The sequence below is a fragment of the Mobula hypostoma genome, unplaced genomic scaffold, assembly GCF_963921235.1.
Source record: "Mobula hypostoma unplaced genomic scaffold, sMobHyp1.1 scaffold_36, whole genome shotgun sequence".
Lineage (NCBI taxonomy): Eukaryota > Metazoa > Chordata > Chondrichthyes > Myliobatiformes > Myliobatidae > Mobula > Mobula hypostoma.
The window spans coordinates 3674792-3698013 of NW_026948187.1; the positions used below are offsets into that span (position 1 = coordinate 3674792).

General features: G+C 44.8%; 2 protein-coding genes across 3 annotated transcripts in view; both read left to right on the forward strand.

Annotated features, from left to right (window-relative positions):
* The first annotated feature begins 59 nt into the window (after nt 1–59).
* LOC134341670 (zinc finger protein 239-like) lies at nt 60–16228 on the forward strand. 2 transcript variants are annotated; one of them, XM_063039595.1, is made up of 3 exons: nt 65–198; nt 2695–2770; nt 14937–16228. In XM_063039595.1, the coding sequence occupies exon 3, from the start codon at nt 15260–15262 to the stop codon at nt 15908–15910; it is 651 nt and encodes a 216-aa protein (XP_062895665.1). In that variant the 5' UTR covers nt 65–198; nt 2695–2770; nt 14937–15259; the 3' UTR covers nt 15911–16228. The 2 variants fall into 2 exon arrangements, with proteins under 2 accessions (XP_062895664.1, XP_062895665.1); XM_063039594.1 differs by lacking the exon at nt 2695–2770 and having other exon boundaries at nt 60–198.
* Nucleotides 4095–23222, forward strand: part of LOC134341659 (gastrula zinc finger protein xLCGF3.1-like) — a 501443-nt gene continuing 482315 nt past the window's right edge. Inside the window, exon 1 of the mRNA XM_063039571.1 lies at nt 4095–4496. The gene's annotated coding sequence lies outside the window, so the exon portion shown is untranslated. The remainder of the gene's footprint in view (nt 4497–23222) is intronic.

Below are 23222 nucleotides of genomic sequence, written 5' to 3' on the forward strand. Positions count from 1 at the left end.
GCTCTGATGACGCTATAAGCACATTGCGCATGCTCGCAGTCCCGGGACCGGCGGCGATTTTTCTTCCCGTCTTTTTCCGGAGCGACTGATCGTCTGCGGGATTCGGATCGAGTGAGGGTCCTCGCCCCCTCGGGCGGGCAGGCGGGGGGTTGGGGGACTGATCGTTCTCTGCGCAGCGAGAGCGACAAGATCCATGCGGTGAGTATTGAGTCGGTCCCGAGCGATGTTCGGCAGTGAGTCCCGTTTAATCCCCCGAACTCGCGGTCTCACCCCGCTTCCTGGACAAAATCTGCCGGGGTTGGTCACCGAACCTTCGAATACTTTCCATGCTGTGTTGATAAAAGTTGGTTAGGGAAGAAGGGTAAATGCCAAAGTTGCTGTTCTGTTTTTGTCATTTTCGTACATAGTAGTACGTAGTGTTAATTCAGCATCTGTGTATTGCTGGAGGACTATCAGTGATCGTCCTTGATCTCTTCTCCCATTTGGTTCTATCTGCTCATCCCCTGCCCATCTTATTCAACCTCTGCCCAGCCTGTATACCACCACCTCAATGATATGTATCAATCATCTTGTTCAGCCTCTGTCCAGTCTGTATCCCACCACCTTAATGATATACCTGTATATCAATCATCTTGTTCAACTTCTGTCCAGCCTGTATACCACCACCTCAATGATATGTATCAATCATCTTGTTCAGCCTCTGTCCAGTCTGTATCCCACCACCTTAATGATATACCTGTATATCAATCATCTTGTTCAAACTCTGTCCAGCCTGTATCCTACCAATGATTATAAATCAACAATCTGTCTCCTACTGTTGCCTTCACTGTGAAGTGTTTTGTCTCACTGAGTGATTTCTGTTTGTTACCTGGAATGACCAGGGAATTTATTTAATGCAGAATGGGGAAGGATAAAGACAGTCACCACAATTTTATTTTCAAAGTTACCAAACGGTCACTATGTTAATCTTTGACAACAGAAGACTCTCCACATTTAAAGTTGAGTCTGTTATTTCCTGTTTTGGTCTTTTTTGAAGAGGCAATTTCCCTGTTGGCAGAAACAGCCCACAGAATCTGCAGGGAGTGGTGCACATTTTTATAGCACTCTGGTCACTTCCCCTCATTGAGAGTTAGTGACCTTGGGGGCAGATGGAACAGATTGATAGAGGGGTGGGGAGGATGTTGTGAGCATTGACTGTATCGACTGTATTAACCCTGTGTTGGAATGAAGAGATAATTAATGAATGTGGTCATTATATTTGTTCAACATTATTCAGGCTATCACAAACATCTTGTAATCAGTCAACAGTTGTGCGTCACTTAAAGTAAAAAGAGAAAATGCTGGAAGTGTTCTGCAGATCGTGCAACATCAGTTCTGATACTCAGTTTTCCACATTTACTCTTTCCACACCCCCAATCTGATGTACCGAGTTTCCAGCACTTAATTTCAATTTGAAATGAAAAGCCTGTTAATCCTGTTAGCCTACAGAAAATGTGATGGCCAATTGTGCTCGGCAAAATCTCATTTAACAACAAGATAATGATAAAATGTGTTCATTTTAGCTGCTGGAGACCAACACCCAGGTTTTGCAGCCCAATATCTGGCCCAGTCAGACGATTATCAGGTTCCCATTCTACCACAGGTTGATGCAGGAGTGTTAGTTTTTGAACTCTGAATGGCTGACACACTGCAGCATGTTACCGGCAACAGGGGAGTCCTGGGAAAATTGGTGCTTGGTCTGTAATCCTGGGATGCAGACTCCAGGCATATGGAACTGTTAGTATTTGGGATTTGACCCAAGTCAGTACTTCTGTAGATGGGGCTGAATGTTCCTCCTTCCACAATGATTCGGAAGTCTCAGGTTGCTGGACATTGGTTGTGGGGAAATTCCTAATATGGGGACGATGTGTGAGGATTCTGGGGTCGGTAAGTGGCACGTTCAGCTGTGTGACCCTATCACAGATTTTCACCAAGGTAAAATGGATTTGGGGATCAAACTGCTTGGATTTATGAGTGAGTATTTCTGGTTTGGGATCAGATATTTGTTTCTGGAGATCCTTTGGAAGCAATGATTGCTAATCTAAGGAGAGAGTAAGGTCACATTCCATCCCTCACAGGGAGAGGCTGTGATTAAATGTTTGGAAAGGTAGAATTGGATCCAGGGGTTCAGAGTTCAAACCATGTTTGGAAATTCCCCCTCACTGTCACCTGTCTATTAGTCAGTGGTTCTGGGCCTGTGCTCAATGGAGTTCAGAGAGATGGTGGGGGTGGGGGTGGTGCTTGTTTAAGTAAACCTACCAAATGTTGAAAAGCCTGGATACAGTGGACATGGAGAGGATGTTTCCATTAGATGGAGAGCCTGGGATCTGAGAGCACAGTCTCAGAATAAAGAAGCTTCCCCATAAAATTGAGATGAGGAGAATATCTTAAGTAAAGGGTTGCTTATTTGTGGAATTTGTTACCAGAGAGTGTGGTTGAGGCTGTCATTTGTGTATATTTATGGCAGAGATTAATATATTTGTGATTGCTAAGTAGCTTCAGGGTTACAGGAGGAAGGCAAGAATATGGTGTTGGAATAAAAATCAGCCATGGTTGAATGGTGGAGCAGACTCGATGGATCGAATCACCTGATTCTGCTCCTACATCTCATGTCTTACCATGACTGAACGATGACTCCTTCCTATCCCTTATCAGGTATTATGACGTGTCAGCGATATTTACAGATTTGTTCACTGAGATCATTACATTTGTCTTCAATGCTTAAATTTCGGTGAGTTTTATTTTTAGGAACATTGAACAGAATTGTTTTGTTCTCCTTTGTATTGTTAACGTGCTTCATTATCTTTCGTGTTAAAGTTAGACCTGCGGTGAAAGATTTATTGGAGGAAAAGCCCATAACTGTAAGCGAACCGCAGCTGAAGATGAGGGAACAGCAACAAGTGAACCTGCCAAAGGACTGAGAACGTCAACTGGAGAGAACCCAATGTTGCCTTGGGCTTGAGGGGGTATTGCAGAAGGGATGGGAGAGTCTGTCCTTCTTTCACGGTGATCCAGACAGCGGGGCAGTGGTATGGCCGACTTCATGGCTTTAAATTGCCCAGAGATGGGGAACAACATCAACATCAGAGATGGGGAACAACATTCGGTCAATATTAAAGTAATGTCTTACCAGATGTCCCGTCTTCACCTCAGACTCCTTCCAGTATTGGAGTTGGCCCACGACCAAGTCTTGCCAGTCTCCCTCTCTGTTGGAGGCTTGTTTCATCAAGGTGTAGGCAAGGAACCCTGGGCTCTTTGGCTTGAATCCAGGGCAAACCCTAACGGTGATATGGGGAACCACCAGTCCTGTCTGTCGCCAAAGGAAATCTGGAACCTTGGCCAGAAATGCACTGCCCTCTCTTCCTTTCACCTCTCCAATCACCGTGACTGGGAACTTCTGTCCCTCGAGGAGTGTATAATATTGGCTTTCCTCAGCTGAGCACCCCGTAGGCTCATAGCACAGTCACATGAGAGTCAACCGCTGGCAGAAGGGGTTCAAATGCAGTGGAGTCCAGGTTAAGTGCTCACCACTGGGGGTCAGTAACTGGGGAAACTGCCAGTTGTTCACTGGTCCCAGGGTCATACCCTTGTCTGAGCATAGAATCTCGACTTCCAAGGTACATAGCAAGTCTCCCCCTGCGAGATTACACCCCAGACTGGTGGTGGCTGTAAATGAAACATCACACTGGATCCCCTGGAATTCCACCTGCACATGAATACATGCGTTGCGTGCTTTGGTTCCCATTTCTGATCCCCAGATATAGCCTGCTTGCGTCGTTCTTCCCGCTGAACATATTCACCTTTGATAATACTTCCCTTCGGGGTTCGTCCGGATTCAAAAGCCGGGTCCCAGTAATATGTCAAAACTCGTCGCATTCGATTTTGTTCATAGTCAGGCCGATCCATATTATTTGTTTTAATCATGTTGGCTAACTTAGTTGGTAAGCATTGGAGCAGTAAGGCATTAAACTGGGGGGGGGGGGAACAAATTCCCATCATTAAAGGCTTGGTCTCCTGCAAAAGTGCCATAGCAGCCCACAATTTGCTCCCAATACTCTGGTCCCGATTCTCCAGGCATAGGTTTGTATTCAAGTACTTTAATGATGTTTACAGATTGCTGGAGAGCCCTTCCAAGGCTTGAATAATCTGGTCTGTCTGTTCATTCCCATTATGGTTTCCCGTCTGTAACTCCTGATAGGTTTGGTATCTCAATTCGGCCTTCCATTTCCACCCCTCATCAGCTGAGGGAATCATGCAGCAGAGACTGAATAAATCTTGCAAGGTTGCATTAAACATTTGTTTAGTACTGCGGACATACTGAGCAAACTGTGCTGGTTGTTCTTTTCTATCTGGGGCCTGATTCATGATCATTATCATTTCCTGAGGCTTCCAGGGTGCATACACAGGAATTACTGAGGGCTGTCCCTCCTCCTGCTCGTGGATTGGGCAGCATTCAGGTGGGCAATGGTCTTTGTGGAGCCATTAACTCTGCTGTTTTATTGGATTCTTCCCTCCCTGTCACGGAATAATCCTCGGTATTCCCTTTCTGGATCTCAGGGTATAGGGACCTCCCCTTCCCTGCCGCCGCTGTTTTACCCGAGCGGCCACCATATCTGAGTACTGGGAGGATTGGGGTTCGGGAGCACTGGGTCCACTTTGCCCCTGGTAAGCTGGTGGGGGGGGGGTGGTACGGTGGGTGCCCACTCCTCATCACGGTTATTGTCCTCAAACAGGGTCGGTATGCCAGACATGGGTTGGGGATCCCTTGTTTCCTTATCAGTTCGAACTTTAGACTTGCGTTCCTGCCCTCCTCTCCTATCTACAAGATGTGTATCCAGCTACAGCTTGTAACCCTGCACTTTAAGGAACTAGAACTTGAAATGGATGAATTCTGGATCATCCAGAAGATGGAGGGGTTGATAGATATGACATGAAGAAAGGTGAGTTACACTTAAGGTGCAGGACACTGGAAGCTGGGTGAGAGTCAGGAAGGAGAATGAGATTCAATAGCCATCGCAGAGTACTCTTGTGGCCAACCCCCACAACAACAAGTGGGCCTCTTTACAAATTGTTGGAGGGATTATCTAGTTAACGCAACAGAACAAGAGGGGACTAATATCCTAGTGGTAAGGCTTGCTAGTGCCAGTGTGTGGGGGAGGGGGTGATATGGTTAAAATAGTTTGCAGGGAGAATGGGAGCCAGAATGACAGAACAGAGAGTGGAGATGGTGAATTGAATTTAATTGACTTTATCACATACATCTTTCATCTACACGAGGAGTAGAAATCTTTACGTTACATCTCCATCTAAATGTGCAATGTGTAATTTATAGTAATTTATAATAGATAGTTTATACATCTGTCAGTCAATATAACATAGAAATGCATTTGTATCAGCATGAATTAATCAGTCTGATGGCCTGGTAGAAGATGATGCTCCAGAGCCTGTTGGTCCTTTGCTGTGGTACCGTTTCCTGGATGGTAGCAGCAGGAACAGTTTGTGGTTGTGGTGAATGGGGTCGCCAATATCCTTTGGGCCCTTTTTACACACCTGTCACTGTAAATGTCCTGAATAGTGGGAGGTTCACATCTACAGGTGCTCTGGGCTGTCCGCACCACTCTCTGCAGGTTCCTGCGATTAAGGGAAGTACAGTTCCCATACCAGGCAATGATGCAGCCAGTCAGGATGCTCTCAATTGTGTCCCTGTAGAAAGTTCTTGGGATTTGGGGCCCCATCCCAGACTTCTTCAACCGACTGATATGAAAGAGGTGCTGCTATGCTCTTTTCACAACACAGCCGGTAAGTACAGACCATGTGAGATCCTCGGTGATGTTTATGCTGAGGAACTGAAAACTGTTCACCCTTTCAACCCCAGATCCATTGATGTCAGTAGGGGTTAGACTGTCTCCATTCCTCCTGTTGTCCACAATCAGCTCCTTTGTTTTTTGTGACAATCAGAGAGAATTTGTTTTCTTGACACCAGTCAGATGTTGTTCAGGCCGCAGAGAGAGTCAGCAATCAAATGGCTGAGCATGGTGCGATGAATGTGCTGAGCTGTATATATCACATCGTAGGAAAGCCAGATGAGCTGAGGACAGGGAATTATGATATTGTAGCCATTATTAGGACTTGGTTGCACCCAACATTCAGAAGGGTTTAGAGGAACAAATTTGTGAAGAGTTTGCAGACCATGCCATGAAACAAAGCTTCATTCATTAAGTGATTTTAAGTTTCCGTATATTGACTGAGACTCCCGTACTGTTAAAGGACTAGATGGGGTAGAGTTTGTCAAATGTGCCTTTAATTAGTACGTAGAATTCCTGACATAAAAGAGTGCAATAAGCTGTTAGGAAATGATCCAGGGCTGGTGACAGAAATTAGTGATCATAATTCCATAAGATTCAAAGTAAAAAAGTGGAAAAAGTGAGGTCTGGACCATGGGTTGAGATTCTAAATTGGAGAAAGGTCAATTTTGATGGTACCAGAAAGGATCTGACAAGTGTGGCTTGGGACAGGCTGTTTTCTGGCAAAGGAGTACATAGTAAGTGGGAGGCCTTCAGAGGTGAAATTTTGAGTGTGTAGAGTTTGTATGTGCCTCCAAAAATAAAAGTTGAAAGGTAACTGGTGCAGGGAACTTTGTTTTTCAAGAGATATTGAGGCCCCGGATATTTTGTTCCTCTAAATGCCTCAGAATTTTGAGTGCTACCAAGACTTATTAATGACTACAATATCATATTTACACCCCCTGAGCTCATCTGACTTTTTTTTTTAGTCGTCTGCTGTTGGTTTCTAAAAGCTTCTCAATAGTTTTTGCTCTATATTTTGCCCTCTCTTTGGCTTTTATGTTGGCTTTCGCTTCTCATTTCAGCCACGGTTGTCTCCTCCTGCCCATCCAATGCTTTCACTTCTTTGGGATGTATCTATCACTCAGTTCCCGAATTGCTCCCAGAAACTCCAGCCATTGCTGCTCCATTGTTACTTCTACCTTTTCCCTTCTGAACAAGTTTGGCCAGCTTCTCTGTCACAGAAACATAGAAACATGGTTCAATATGGAAACAGGCTATCTGGCCCATCTAGTCAATGCTGAAAATACATTTAAGCTGTCTAATGCAACCACCTGCACCGAGACCATTGCCCTGCATACCCCTACCATCCAGGTACCTATCAAACTTATTTTAAATGGTGAAACCAAGCTTATATTCACCACTTGTGCTGGCATCTCATTCCTCACTCCAACGCCCATTTCAGTAAAGAGCTTTTCCACTTGTTCCTGTTAAGTTTCTCCTTCCCTACTTACCCAGGACATCTGGTGGTCGTCCCACCCAAACCTCAGTGGAAAAAGCTGCTTGCATTTACCCTATCTATACCCTCATAATTTTGTATACTTCTAACAAATCCTCAAAGCAATGTATAATTTCCTTGTTTATGTTCAGAGCCTTTTTTAGGTGTATAAAATGATGAGGGGCATTGACCGTGTGGATAGCCAGAGGTTTTTTTCCCAGGGCTGAAATAATGAACACGAGGGGCATAGTTTTAAGGTGCTTGGAAATAGATACCGAGAGGAGCTGGATGACCTGCGGATCATTCGGGAGAATGAGGATATTATAGATCGTAGCTACAGGGAGGTAGTTACACCAAAGGAGCAGAGGACAGGAAATTGAGTCACTGTCAGGTGAGGGAAGGGGAAAGGGCAGGCAGAGCAGGGTTCCCCTGTGGCCATTCCCCTCAACAACAAGTATACCGCTTTGGATACTGTTGGGGGGGATGACTTACCTGGGACTGGCTGCAGTAGCCGGATCTCTGGCACTGAGCCTGGCTCTGCAGTGCAGAAGGGAGGGGGGATAAAGAGGAGAGCGGTAGTGATAGGGGACTCGATAGTTAGAGGTGCAGATAGGAGGTTCTGTGGTCGTGACAGAGAATCCAGGATGGTTTGTTGCCTCCCAGGTGCCAGGGTCAAGGATGTCTCTGATCGATTGCATGACATTATGAAGTGGGAGGGTGACCAGCTATATGTCGTGGTGCACATCCATACCAATGACATAGCAAGGAAGAGTGAGGAGGTCCTGGATAGTGAGTATAGAGAGCTTGGTAGGAAGTTGAAAAGCAGGACCTCAAGGGTGGTAATCTCAGGATTGCTACCTATGCCACGTGCCAGTGAGGGTAGGAATAGGATGCTCTGGAGGAGGAACAAGTAGGTGAGGAACTGGTGTAGGAGGCAGGGTTTCAGATTTCAGGATCATTGGGACCTCTTCTGGGGCAGGTGGGACCTGTAGAAGAGAGACGGGTTACACTTGAACTACAGGGGGACCAATATCCTTTCAGGGAGGTTTGTTAGTGCTATTGGGGAGGCTTTAAACTAGATTTGCAGGGGGATGGGAACCAGAGTGCCAGAGCTGACAGTGTGGCTGGGGTGAAAATGAGTGATGTTGAAAGTTTAAGCAAATCCGCTGATAGAAAGGTTGTGAGTGGCGGTAAAAATCTTCTGAGGTGTATATATTTCAATGCTAGGAGTATTGCGGGGAAGGCAGATGAGTTGAGGGCGTGGATTGACACGTGGAATTATGACATTATAGCAATTAGTGAAACTTGGCTACAGGAGGGGCAGGACTGGCAGCTTAATATTCCAGGGTTCCAATGTTTCAGATGTGATCGAGGCAGAGGAATGAAAGGTGGGGGAGTAGCATTGCTTGTTAGGGAAAATGTTACAACAGTGCTCAGGCAGGACAGATTAGAGGGATTGTCCACTGAGTCCTTATGGGTGGAGCTGAGAAACAGGAATGGTATGGCCACATTAGTGGGATTGTATTACAGACCACCCAATAGTCAACGAGACTTGGAAGAGCAAATCTGCAGAGAGATAGCAGGCAACTGCAGGAAACATAAAGTTGTGGTGGTAGAGGATTTTAATTTTCCATACATTGATTGGGACTCCCATACTGTTAGTGGTCGAGATGGTTTAGAGTTTGTAAAATGTGTTCAGAAAAGTTTTCTAAATCAGTATATAGAGGGACCAACTGGAGGGGATGCAATATTGGATCTCCTGTTAGGAAACGAGTTAGGACAAGTGACGGAAGTCTGTGTAGGGGAGCACTTTGGTTCCAGTGATCATAACACCATTAGTTTCAATCTGATCATGGAGAAGGATAGATCTGGTCCGAGGGTTGAGGTTCTGAACTGGAAGAAGGCCAAATTTGAAGAAATGAGAAAGGATCTAAAAAGCATGGATTGGGACAGGTTGTTATCTGGCAAAGATGTGATTGGTAGGTGGGAAGCCTTCAAAGGGGAAGTTTTGAGAGTGCAGAGTTTGTATGTTCCTGTCAGGATTAAAGGCAAATTGAATATGAATAAGGAACCTTGGTTCTCAAGGGATATTGCAACTCTGATAAAGAAGAAGAGGGAGTTGTATGAAATGTATAGGAAACAGGGAGTAAATCAGGTGCTTGAGGTGTATAAGAAGTGAAAGAAAATACTTAAGAAAGAAATCAGGAGGGCTAAAAGAAGACATGAGGTTGCCTTGGCAGTGAAAGTGAAGGATAATCCAAAGAGCTTTTATAAGTATATTAAGAGGAAAAGGATTGTAAGGGATAAAATTGGTCCTCTTGAAGATCAGAGTGGTCGGCTATGTGCGGAAATAAAGGAAATGGGGGAGATCTTAAATAGGTTTTTTTGCATCTGTATTTACTAAGGAAACTGGCATGAAGTCTATGGAATTGAGGGAATCAAGTAGTGAGATCATGGAAACTGTACAGATTGAAAAGGAGGAGGTGCTTGCTGTCTTGAGGAAAATTAAAGTGGATAAATCCCGGGGACCTGACAGAGTGTTCCCTCGGACCTTGAGGATACTAGTTTTGAAATTGCGGGTGCCCTGGCAGAAATATGTAAAATGTCGCTGTCTATGGGTGAAGTGACGGAGGATTGGAGAGTGGCTCATGTTGTTCCGTTGTTTAAAAAAGGATCGAAAAGTAATCCGGGAAATTATAGGCCGGTGAGTTTAACATCGGTAGTAGGTAAGTTATTGGAGGGAGTACTAAGAGACAGAATCTACAAGCATTTCGATAGACATAGAAACATAGAAAATAGGTGCAGGAGTAGGCCATTCGGCCCTTCGAGCCTGCACCGCCATTTATTATGATCATGGCTGATCCTCCAACTCAGAACCCCGCCCAGCCTTCCCTCCATACCCCCTGACCTCCGTAGCCACAAGGGCCATATCTAACTCCCTCTTAAATATAGCCAATGAACTGGCCTCAACTGTTTCCTGTGGCAGAGAATTCCACAGATTCACCACTCTCTGCGTGAAGAAGTTTTTCCTAATCTCGGTCCTAAAAGGCTTCCCCTCTATCCTCAAACTGTGGCCCCTCGTTCTGGACTTCCCCAACATCGGGAACAATCTTCCTGCATCTAGCCTGTCCAATCCCTTTAGGATCTTATACGTTTCAATCAGATCCCTCGTCAATCTTCTAAATTCCAACGAGTACAAGCCCAGTTCATCCAGTCTTTCTTCATATGAAAGTCCTGCCATCCCAGGAATCAATCTGGTGAACCTTCTTTGTACTCCCTCTATGGCAAGGATGTCTTTCCTCAGATTAGGGGACCAAAACTGCACACAATACTCCAGGTGTGGTCTCACCAAGGCCTTGTACAACTGCAGTAGTACCTCCCTGCTCCTGTACTCGAATCCTCTCGCTATAAATGCCAGCATACCATTCGCCTTTTTCACTGCCTGCTGTACCTGCATGCCCACTTTCAATGACTGGTGTATAATGACACCCAGGTCTCGTTGCACCTCCCCTTTTTCTAATCAGCCACCATTCAGATAATAATCTGTTTTCCTGTTCTTGCCACAAAACTGGATATCCTCAGATTTATCCATATTAAATTGCATCTGCCATGAATTTGCCCACTCACCCAACCTATCCAAGTCACCCTGCATCTTCTTAGCATCCTCCTCACAGCTAACACTGCCACCCAGCTTCGTGTCATCCGCAAACTTGGAGATGCTGCATTTAATTCCCTCATCCAAGTCATTAATATATATTGTAAACAACTGGGGTCCCAGCACTGAGCCTTGCAGTACCCCACTAGTCACCGCCTGCCATTCTGAAAAGGTCCCGTTTATTCCCACTCTTTGCTTCCTGTCTGCTAACCAATTCTCCACCCACACCAATACCTTACCCCCAATACCATGTGCTTTAAGTTTGCACACTAATCTCCTGTGTGGGACCTTGTCAAAAGCCTTTTGAAAATCCAAATATACCACATCCACTGGTTCTCCCCTATACACTCTACTAGTTACATCCTCAAAAAATTCTATGAGATTCGTCAGACATGATTTTCCTTTCACAAATCCATGCTGACTTTGTCCGATCATCTCACCGCTTTCCAAATGTGCTGTTATCACATCCTTGATAACTGACTCCAGCAGTTTCCCCACCACCGACGTTAGGCTAACCGGTCTATAATTCCCCGGTTTCTCTCTCCCTCCTTTTTTAAAAAGTGGAGTTACATTAGCCACACTCCAATCCTCAGGAACTAGTCCAGAATCTAACGAGTTTTGAAAAATTATCACTAATGCATCCACTATTTCTTGGGCTACTTCCTTAAGCACTCTTGGATGCAGACCATCTGGCCCTGGGGATTTATCTGCCTTCAATCCCTTCAATTTACCTAACACCACTTCCCTACTAACATGTATTTCGATCAGTTCCTCAATCTCCCTGGACCCTCTGTCCCCTACTATTTCTGGAAGATTATTTATGTCCTCCTTAGTGAAGACAGAACCAAGTAATTATTCAATTGGTCTGCCATGTTCTTGCTGCCCATAATCAATTCACCTGTTTCTGTCTGCAGGGGACCTACATTTGTCTTTACCAGTCTTTTCCTTTTTACATATCTATAAAAGCTTTTACAGTCCGTTTTTATGTTCCCTGCCAGTTTTCTCTCATAATCTTTTTTCCCCTTCCTAATTAAGCCCTTTGTCCTCCTCTGCTGAACTCTGAATTTCTCCGAGTCCTCAGGTGAGCCACTTTCTCTGGCTAATTTGTATGCTTCTTCTTTGGAATTGATACGATCCCTAATTTCTCTTGTCAGCCACGGGTGCACTACCTTCCTTGATTTATTTTTTTGCCAAACTGGGATGAACAATTGTTGTAGTTCATCCATGCAACCTTTAAATGCTTGCCATTGCATATCCACCGTCAATCCTTTAAGTGTATTTGCCAGTCTATCTTAGCTAATTCACATCTCATACCTTCAAAGTTACCCCTCTTTAAGTTCAGAACCTTTGTTTCTGAATTAACTATGTCACTCTCCATCTTAATGAATAATTCCACATATTTTGGTCACTCTGACCCAAGGGGCCTCTCACGACAAGATCGCTAATTAACCCTTCCTCATTGCTCAAAATCCAGTCCAGAATAGCCTGACTCTAGTTGGTTCCTCGACATGTTGGTTCAAAAAACCATCCCGCATACATTCCAAGAAATCCTCTTCCTCAGCACCTTTACCAATTTGGTTCACCCAATCTACATGTAGATTGAAGTCACCCATTATAACTGCTGTTCCTTTATTGCACACATTTCTAATTTCCTATTTAATACCATCTCTGACCTCACTACTACTGTTAGGTGGCCTGTACACAACTCCCACCAGCGTCTTCTGCCCCTTAAGTGTTACGCAGCTCTACCCATATCGATTCCACATCTTCCCGGCTTATGTCCTTCCTTTCTATTGCGTTAATCTCTTCTTTAATCAGCAACGCCACCCCACCTCCCCTTCCTTCATGTCTATCCCTCCTGAATATTGAATATCCCTGAACGTTGAGCTCCCATCCCTGGTCACCCTGGAGCCATGTCTCTGTGATCCCAACTATATCATAATCATTAATAACAATCTGCACTTTCAATTCATTCACCTTATTACGAATGCTCCTTGCATTGACACATAAAGCCTTCAGGCGCTCTTTTACAACTCTCTTAGCCCTTATACAATTATGTTGAAAAGTGGCCCTTTTTAATGCTTGCCCTGGATTTGTCGGCCTGCCACTTTTACTTTTCTCCTCTGTACTTTTTGCTTCTACCCTCACTTTACACCCCTCTGTCTCTCTGCACTGGTTCCTATCCCTCTGTTGTGAACTAACCTCCTCACGCCTAGCCTCTTTAATTTGATTCTCACCCCCCAACCATTCCAGTTTAAAGTCACCTCAGACAGGGACTTATTAGGGAGAGTCAACATGGCTTTGTGCGTGGTAGGTCATGTTTGACCAATCTATTGGAGTTTTTCGAGGAGGTTACCAGGAAAGTGGATGAAGGGAAGGCAGTGGATATTGTCTACATGGACTTCAGTAAGGCCTTTGACAAGGTCCCGCATGGGAGGTTAGTTAGGAAAATTCAGTCGCGAGGTATACATGGAGAGGTGGTATATTGGATTAGACATTGGCTCGATGGAAGAAGCCAGAGAGTGGTGGTAGAGAATTGCTTCTCTGAGTGGAGGCCTGTGACTAGTGGTGTGCCACAGGGATCAGTGCTGGGTCCATTGTTATTTGTCATCTGTATCAATGATCTGGATGATAATGTGGTAAATTGGATCAGCAAGTTTGCTGATCATACAAAGATTGGAGGTGTAGCAGACAGTGAGTAAGGTTTTCAGAGCCTGCAGAGGGACTTGGACCAGCTGGAAAAATGGGCTGAAAAATGGCAGATGGAGTTTAATACTGACAAGTGTGAGGTATTGCATGTTGGAAGGACAAACCAACGTGGAACTTACAGGGTTAATGGTAAGGCACTGAGGAGTGCAGTGGAACAGAGGGATCTGGGAATACAGATACAAAATTCCCTAAAGTGTCGTCACAGGTAGATAGGGTCGTAAAGAGAGCTTTTGGTACATTGGCCTTTATTAATCAAAGTATTGAGTATAAGAGCTGGAATGTTATGATGAGGTTGTATAAGGCATTGGTGAGGCCGAATCTGGAGTATTGTGTTCAGTTTTGGTCACCAAATTACAGGAAGGATATAAATAAGGTTGAAAGAGTGCAGAGAAGGTTTACAAGGATGTTGACGGGACTTGAGAAACTCAGTTACAGGAAAAGGTTAAATAGGTTAGGACTGTATTCCCTGAAGTGTAGAAGAATGAGGGGAGACTTGATAGAGGTATATAAAATTATGATGTGTATAGATAGAGTGAATGCAAGCAGGCTTTTTCCACTGAGGCAAGGGGAGATAAAAAACAGAGGACATGGGTTAAGGGTGAGGGGGGAAAAGTTTAAAGGGGGGCTTCTTCACACAGAGAGTGGTGGGAGCATGGAATGACCTGCCAGACGAGGTGGTAAATTCGGGTTCTTTTTTAACATTTAAGAATAAATTGGACAGATACATGGATGGGAGGTGTATGGAGGGATATGGTCCGTGTGCAGGTCAGTCGGACTAGGCAGAAAATGGTTTGGCACAGCCAAGAAGGGCCAAAAGGCCTGTTTCTGTGCTGTAGTTTCTATGGTTTCTATGGGATGTCAGGTGTAAGTTTTTTTTACACAGAGAGTGATGGGTGCGTGGAGTGCACTGCCGGCTATTTGTGTGAGAGTGTTTCAGTTACTGTGGGGCCAGGAACCCATGCAGCTCAGTGGGAACAGGGAATAATACCAATGGAGAGAGTCAAACTGAGCCAGGTCACAGATTGGAGATGACAGAAATGACCCATTCTTATTGAGACAGAAAGAGCATCAGAAAATTTGATGGTCATTCCAGCTAACAGCACTATACCCAGTTGAAAAAATTTCCAACTCTCCAACTTGGGTTGAACTTCACAGTAATAGTGTGATGCCAGATCACACCTTGACAACTGAAGTGATATCATCTGTAATGTTGCCCTACACCCATTGATGGATTTTGTAAATGTTTTTACAGGTTAAAAATGACAAGGAATTTGTCAACGGGAATCTAGAACACAACACAACAGCTTTGCTGTCTCTGTCCAGATATTTAAGAAGTGCAGCAATAGATTCAGTTGATCATCCTTCCTGCTCAGACTGTGGGAATGGATCAGTTGGTCATTTCAGTTGAAGGTACATCAGCGAGTTCACACTGGGACAAGACCATTCACCTTTTCTGTTTGTGAGAAGGGATTCAGTGGATCTTCCCACCTGTGGGCACACCAGTCAGTTCACATAGGGCAGAGGCTTGTCATCTGCCGAATTTGTGGGGAAGGATTCACTCGCCCATCTAACCTGATGGCTCACCAGCGAGTTCACACCGGGGAGCGGCCGTTCACCTGCTCGGACTGTGGGAAGGAATTCACTCAGTCATCTAAACTGAAGGTACATCAGAGAGTTCACACTGGAGAGAGACCGTTCACCTGCTCGGACTGTGGGAAGGGATTCACTTGCTCATCCCAGTGGAAGGTACACCAGTCAGTTCACACTGGGGAGAGGCCATTCATCTGCTCAGACTGTGGGAAGGGATTCGCTTTGTCATCTCATTTACTGAGACACCAGTCAGTTCACACCAGAGAGTGGCCATTCACTTGCTCAGACTGTGGGAAGGGATGCACCTCGTCATCTGAACTGAAGGTCCATCAGCAAGTTCACACTGGAGAGAGGCTGTTCACTTGCTCAGACTGTGGGAAGGGATTCACTTGCTCATCTAAGCTGAAAGTACATCAGCGAGTTCACACGGGAGAGAGGCCATTCACCTGCTCAGTCTGTGGGAAGGGATTCACTCGGTCATCCACCCTACTGGCACACCAGCGAGTTCACACTGGGGAGAGGCCTTTCACCTGCTCAGTCTGTGGGAAGGGATTCACTCAGTCACCCCACCTACAGAAACACCAGCGAGTTCACACAAAGTCTGAGCAGGAGGCTGATTTCCTGCTCAGACTTTGAGAAGAGATTCTCTCAGCCAAATCAACCAAATGTGCATCATTGAGTTCACACTGGGGAGAGGCCATTCACCCGATCTGAATGTGGGAAGTGATTCACCCAGTCATTTAACCCTATGTAACTCTTGCTTCAGCTAGCAGCTTAATGTAGTGGGTGATAGCCCCCCAACCAAACTTAAGAAATGTCATTTGGGAGGATGCGGCGCAATTTGTCCCCGTTACAAACCAGTACCCCGAAATAACAAACAGAACCCAATATGTGATTAAAAGATTGAGCTTTATAATTCTTAGTTTAGTAAAGAAAACAAAAAAAAAGAAAAAAGGGCCCACTCGCTCCATTCGCGTCTTCCGATCTCTCCCTGGCAAATGACCATGAAATCTCTCTTCCAGACTCACAAGGAAGAACAACATTTCTCTCATTGGATAGCCCCGCTCTCCAAAACATTGTTATCCCTGGTCATAACCTAAACATTGCTGCTACAGGGAAACCATTACCTCAGCAGTGAAACATTACACAGAGGCCGTTACATTAGCAGTGAAACCTTACAGCATGTTACACTTGTGACACACTACCGGGTTCACACTGGTGAGGAAGTTTCAATAAGCTGCTTGCTGGATATTTGTCCATCACCATTGCTGAATACAATTTTGAGAGTGACTGTCAGTGCTGAACTCTGCAATTATTGCTTCTGCTCACCACACCCAGTTCTGCACCCTGGTCACTGGGCATGGTGGGGGGCGGGGGGGGGGATTCTTCTGCTGCATATTCACCTTTAATGGGACTGGAGTTTAATATTCTGCATCTGTGACAAATAAATCAGTTCTATTCTAAACTCTGTCTCTGGTACTTAAACATATAAACATCGAGAATAGGTGCAGGAGTAGGCAATTTGGCCCCTCGAGCCTGCACCACCATTGAGTATGATCATGGCTGATCATCCAACTCAGAACCCTGTACCTGCCTTCCCTCTATACCCCCTGATCTCGTTAGCCACAGGGGCCATATCTAACTCCCTCTTAAATATAGCCAATGAATTGGCCTCGACTGTTTCCTATGGCAGAGAATTCCACAGATTCACCACTCTCTGTGTGAAGAAGTTTTTCCTCATCTCGGCCCTAAAAGGCTTCCCCTTTATCCTTAAACTGTGACCCCTCGCTCTGGACCTCCCCAACATCGGGAACAATCTTCCTGTATCGAGCCTGTCCAATCCCTTTAGGATTTTATATGTTTCAATAAGATCCCCCCTCAATCTTCTAAATTCCAGCGAGTATAAGCCGAGTCGATCCAATCTTTCATCATATGAAAGTCCTGCCATCCCAGGAATCAATCTGGTGAACATTCTTTGTACTCCCTCTATGGCAAGAATGTCTTTCCTCAGATTAAGGGACCAAAACTGCACACAATACTCCAGGTGTGGTCTTACCAAGGCCTTGTACAACTGCAGTAGTACCTCCCTGCTCCTGTACTCGAATCCTCTCGCTATAAATGCCAGCATACCATTCGCCTTTTTCACTGCCTGCTGTACCTGCATGCCCACTTTCAATGACTGGTGTATAATGACACACAGGTCTCGCTGCACCTCCCCTTTTCCTAATCGGCCACCATTCAGATAGTAATCTGTTTTCCTGTTTTTGCCACCAAACTGGATAACCTCACATTTATCCACATTAAATTGCATCTGCCATGAATTTGCCCACTCACATAACTTATCCAGGTCACCCTTCATCCTCTTAGCATCCTCCTCACAGCTAACACTGCCACTCAGCTTTGTGTCATCCACAAACTTGGAGATGCTGTGTTTAATTCCTTCATCTAAGTCATTAATATATATTGTAAATAACTTGGGTCCCAGCACTGAGCCTGGCGGTACCCCACTAGTCACTGCCTGCCATTCTGAAAAGGTCCCATTTATTCCCACTCTATGCTTCCTATCTGCCAACCAATTCTCTATCCACATCAATACCTTACCCCCAATACCGCGTGTTTTAAGTTTGCATACTAATCTCCTGTGTGGGACCTTGTCAAAATCCTTTTGAAAAACTAAATATACCACATCCACTGGTTCTCCCCTGTCCAGTCTACTAGTTACATCCTCAAAAAATTCTGTGAGATTCGTCAGACATGATTTCCCTTTCACAGATCCATGCTGACTTTGTCCAATGATTTCACCGCTTTCCAAATGTGCTGTTATCACATCTTTGATAACTGACTCTAGCAGTTTCCCCACCAGCGATGTCAAGCTAACTGGTCTATAATTCCCCAGTTTCTCTCTCCCTCCTTTTTTTAAAAGAACGGGGTTACATTTGCCACCCTCCAATCCTCAGGAACTAGTCCAGAATCTAAAGAGTTTTGAAAAATTATCACTAATGCATCCACTATTTCTTGCGCTACTTCCTTAAGCACTCTGGGATGCAGACCATCTGGCCCTGGGGATTTATCTGCCTTTAATTCCTTCAATTTACTTAACACCACTTCCCTACTAACATGTATTTCCCTCAGTTCCTCCATCTTACTAGACCCTCGGTCCCCTACTATTTTCGGAAGATTATTTATGTCCTCCTTAGTGAAGACAGAACCAATGTAGTTATTCAATTGGTCTGCCATGTCCTTGTTACCCATGATCAATTCACCTGTTTCTGTCTGTAAGGGACTTACATTTGTCCTAACCAATCTTTTTTCTTTTCACATACCTAAAAAAACTTTTACAGTCCGTTTTTATGTTCCCTACCAGTTTTCTCTCATAATCTTTTTTTCCCTTTCCTATTCCCATTGTCCTCCTCTGTTGGACTCTGAATTTCTCCCAGTCCTCAGGTGTGCCGCTTTTTCTGGCTAATTCGTATGTTTGTTTTTTGGAATTGATACTATCCCTAATTTCCCTTGTCAGCTACGGGTGCACTACCTTCCCTGGTTTATTCTTTTGCCAAACTGGGATGAACAATTGTTGTAGTTCAACCATGCGATCTTTAAATGCTTGCCATTGCATATCCACCGTCAACCCTTTAAGTATCATTTGCCAGTCTATCTTAGCTAATTCATGTCTCATACCTTCAAACTTACCCTTCTTTAAGTTCAGAACCTTTGTTTCTGAATTAACTATGTCACCCTCCATCTTAACAAAGAATTCCACCATATTATGGTCACTCTTACCCAAGGGGCCTCTCACGACAAGATTGCTAATTAACCCTTCCTCATTGCTCAATACCCAGTCTAGAATGGCCTGCTCTCTAGTTGGTTCCTCGATATTTTGTTTCAGAAAACCATCCCGCATACATTCCAAGAAATCCTCTTCCTCAGCACCTTTACCAATTTGGTTCACCCAATCTATATGTAGATTGAAGTTACCCATTATAACTGCTGTTCCTTTATTGCACGCATTTCTAATTTCCTGTTTAATGCCATCTCCAACCTCACTGCTACTGTTAGGTGGCCTCTACACAACTCCCACCAGCGTTTTCTGCCCCTTAGTGTAATGCAGCTCTACACATATCGATTCCACATCCTCCCGGCTAATGTCCTTCCTTTCTATTGCATTAATCTCCTCTCTAACCAGCAATGCCACCCTACCTCCTTTTCTATCATGTCTATCCCTCCTGAATATTGAATATCCTTGAACGTTGAGCTCCCATCCTTGGTCACGCTGGAGCCATGTCTCTGTGATCCCAAGTATATCATAGTCATTAATAACAATCTGCACTTTTAATTCATCCACCTTGTTATGAATGCTCCTTGCATTGACACACAAAGCCTTCAGGCGCACTTTTACAACTCTCTTAACCATTATACAATTATGTTGAAAAGTGACCCTTTTTGATTTTTGCCCTGGATTTGCTGGCCTGCCACTTTTACTTTTCACCTTACTACTTTTTGCTTCTACCCTCATTTTCCACCCCTCTGTCTCTCTGCACTTGTTCCCATCCCCCATCGCTGATAAGGAGGGGCCCAAGGACACAGGGATATCACGATTTCACCTAACGTCTGGCCAGCGTCGACTCCTTTCCCTAGTAATACCGTTTCACTTCATGGACATTAAGGGATTCTAGTATGGTGCATACAAGTAGATAGCTTGTGAACTCACGGGCTAGTTCTTTGAAACAAGAAAACATTACTTGGTAAATAGAGATTCTCTGTACCTGACTGATCATTATTACAAGGGGTGATTCTTGTAACATTTCTACTTCGTCGTGAATATCTGTTTCTTCATTCTTGGACTGACTTCCTTGATAATAGCATTCTCCTTCTGGGGAAAGATCCTCCCTGCAATCGGTTGGAATGATCTGAAAGTATTCATTACATCTCCTGATAATTCCAGAGAATGCGGGCCCGGCTCACCTCCTCCCAGCTCACACAGCTAGCCTGCTATCCCTGGAACCAGTCTTGTCGGTGTGAGGAACAGTGTCTGCACACTCTCTGTTGCAGGGATAACTTTCCCGAGGAAATGTGACTGGACCTGCAAATAATATTCAAAGTGCACTCTTACCACAACCCGACAAGACACCTCCCCGTAAGAGACTCGACCCTTCTCCGGCAATCCTCCTGCATCACAAGGCACAATAATGTTTGCCCTCCTAATTACCTGCTTTACTCTCAATAATTTCTGTACCAGGTGCCTCAGCTCTCTCTGAAAAATTTACTAAGCCACCACGTGAAAATGACTTACCTAGTTTGGTTATCTCGTAGTGGAATAGACTCACATTCTGTCCATCCGCACTCATAAACTTCTGTCTGCATCCCCAAACCCGCTTTGTACCCTTCTCACTATCGTCCCTGCCACCTAGCGCTGTAACAGCAGCAGACATGGATATAATACGTGCTAGAAACATAGAAAACATACAGCACAATACAGGCCCTTCGGCCCACACAGTTGTGCCGAACAAGTCCCTACCTTAGAAATTACTTGGCTTACCCATAGTCCTCTAATTTCCTAAGCTTCATGTACCTATCTAAAACTCTCCTAAAATACTTTTGTTATCCCACATCCAAATCACTGATATAGACTATGAACAGCTGGGGACTGAGACCAAATTCTGTATCACCCTACTGGTCAGGGCTTCCCAAATCTCAAATGGCCCAATAATTCCCTTTCTCTGTTTTTGACCTGCTGATCAATTTAGAGTCCACACAAGTACATTACCCACAATCCCATGTGTTTATCAGAAACTTTCTTAAATTCCACCCACACCACATTCATCAGTTCCGAATTCTCCATCTGTTTTCCCTTTTCTGAACTCACACTGACTCTGACAACGCTGCTGTTGCTGTCCTCCCAGCTCTGTGGGTAGGGATATGGAATCTGGGCTTGTGTGTCTGCCTGTTGGACACTGTGTACAGAATACCATGTGCACAGATTGATTGTCTGTGGTTCTCTGCAACAGTTGTATTGGAAATGTGCATCTGGGACTTGAGCACACTGTGGGACAGGTAAAAGTCAGAGGCTGTGTGAAGCGGCCGGTCCAGCCAGTGCCAGTGTCTGTCTCTCTGTCTCTCTCTGTCTCTCTGTCTCTCTGTCTCTCTCTCTCCCTCCCTCCCTCCCTCCCTCTCTCCCCCTCCCCCTCCCCCTCCCGCCACAAGTAAAGGTAATGGTATTTTGCGACATTTTTAAAACAGTTAAAATTCTATTATTCTGTCTCCAGCTGTTGTAAAAGCTTGTCTCCTTATAGCATGCTGACAATAGTTACTAAGGTCTGTACCCTTACCATATCGTGCTAGATATTGTCAAGCAATACACTCTACCTGTATGGCGGCGGCTGCAGTAAAGACCTGCATAAATACCTGACACTACGGTGCCAGCTGTTTTGAAGATCAGTTAAAATTCTCCTGCTGGAAGATAGTTGAAGGTGGCAAAGAGAAGGAGAACCTACCGGTAGAGAAGGCGGCGAATAAGCGCGAGAATGAAAAGACCGGTTATGACTTGAGCAGGAGTGTTTGATACAAACGACAATATACTCCCGGACCAGGCAGCGTAGACAATGCCGGGTAGCGGGGGTAACATTCGCCCGAATTTCAATTTTAGGTGAGATGAGGTGTAAAAGATACTTCTATGGAAAAGAGTAAACTGTCAACACCTTTTATCTGTACTCTGATTTTGTGTGCGTTGTTTTGTAGCATCTCAGATTTTCTCGTGATTGCTTTGTAACCCTATTCAGTATGTTTCAATTTATCCACAAGTGGGAGTACGGAATAGGGCGCGTAAATGCAGCTGAATTGTAATACAAACAACATTTATTTCTAACTTTTAATGAGTTTCAAAATCCGATTCATTGGGTATTTCACTGCTTTCTTGAGTTCCTCTCGGAATTTTCTCTGAGTAAGGGCGTAAATACACGTGTTGGTGTAGGAACAGAGAACCTGCAGCATATCTGATGTAATTAACATGACGTAACGGGGATCCGTGACAGAATCAACAAAAGTCAATGAAATCCGTTCATATATATATAAAATACAACCTGTATTACCCACAACAATATGAAACTACCGGTTATGCTGAGGAGCAAAACAACGGATTTGCGTCGGTTCTCCATCTCCCGGTCCTTGTCATTCTCTCCACTCTGTTGTCCCCCGGAGCCCCCTGCGGGCTCGACTGGCCACTAGAATCCGCCTGACAGTCTGAATATTTAGCAGCAAAATCAGAAACAATGGGACACAAGGGGTTAAAATGTGGTGCAGCATCTCGTATGCCGCCCATGAGGAAGAGTTTTGGAAGCTCTGTGTATAAACACAGTACCAGGGAACACCATCAATTATTACCAAAGGCTCGTATATAAAGTTCCAGGGGACACTCTCCAAACAGGCCAACACACTCACTGTCCAAATAACCACAGCCGCCGTTTTTTCGGTGCAATATCTTGTTTTCAGCTTCTCACAGCAAATGGCCACAAACCGATCGATGGTGAAAGCGACAGTCAGCCAGACAGAGCCTCCCCCGGGCTCGACTGGCCGCTAGAATCCGTCTGACAGTCTGCTTATTGAACAGCAAAATTAGAAAGAATGGAACACAAAGGGTTAAAATGCGGTGAAATATAGAAAATACCGCCCATGATGGAGAGTTTTTGTAGCTCGGTGTAAGAGCACAATACCAGGGAACACGGTCAATTATTACAAACTGCTCGTATACAAAGCCCCAGGGGACAGTCTCCAAACAGGCCAACACACTCACTGTCCAAATAACCACAGCCGCCGTTCTTTCAGTGCAATATCTTGTTTTCAGCTTCTGACAGCAAATGGCCACAAACCGATCGATGGTGAAAGCGACAGTCAGCCAGACAGAGGCCGCTGTGCTCGCAAAAACCAACCATTCACGGAGTCTGCACACCGGAGT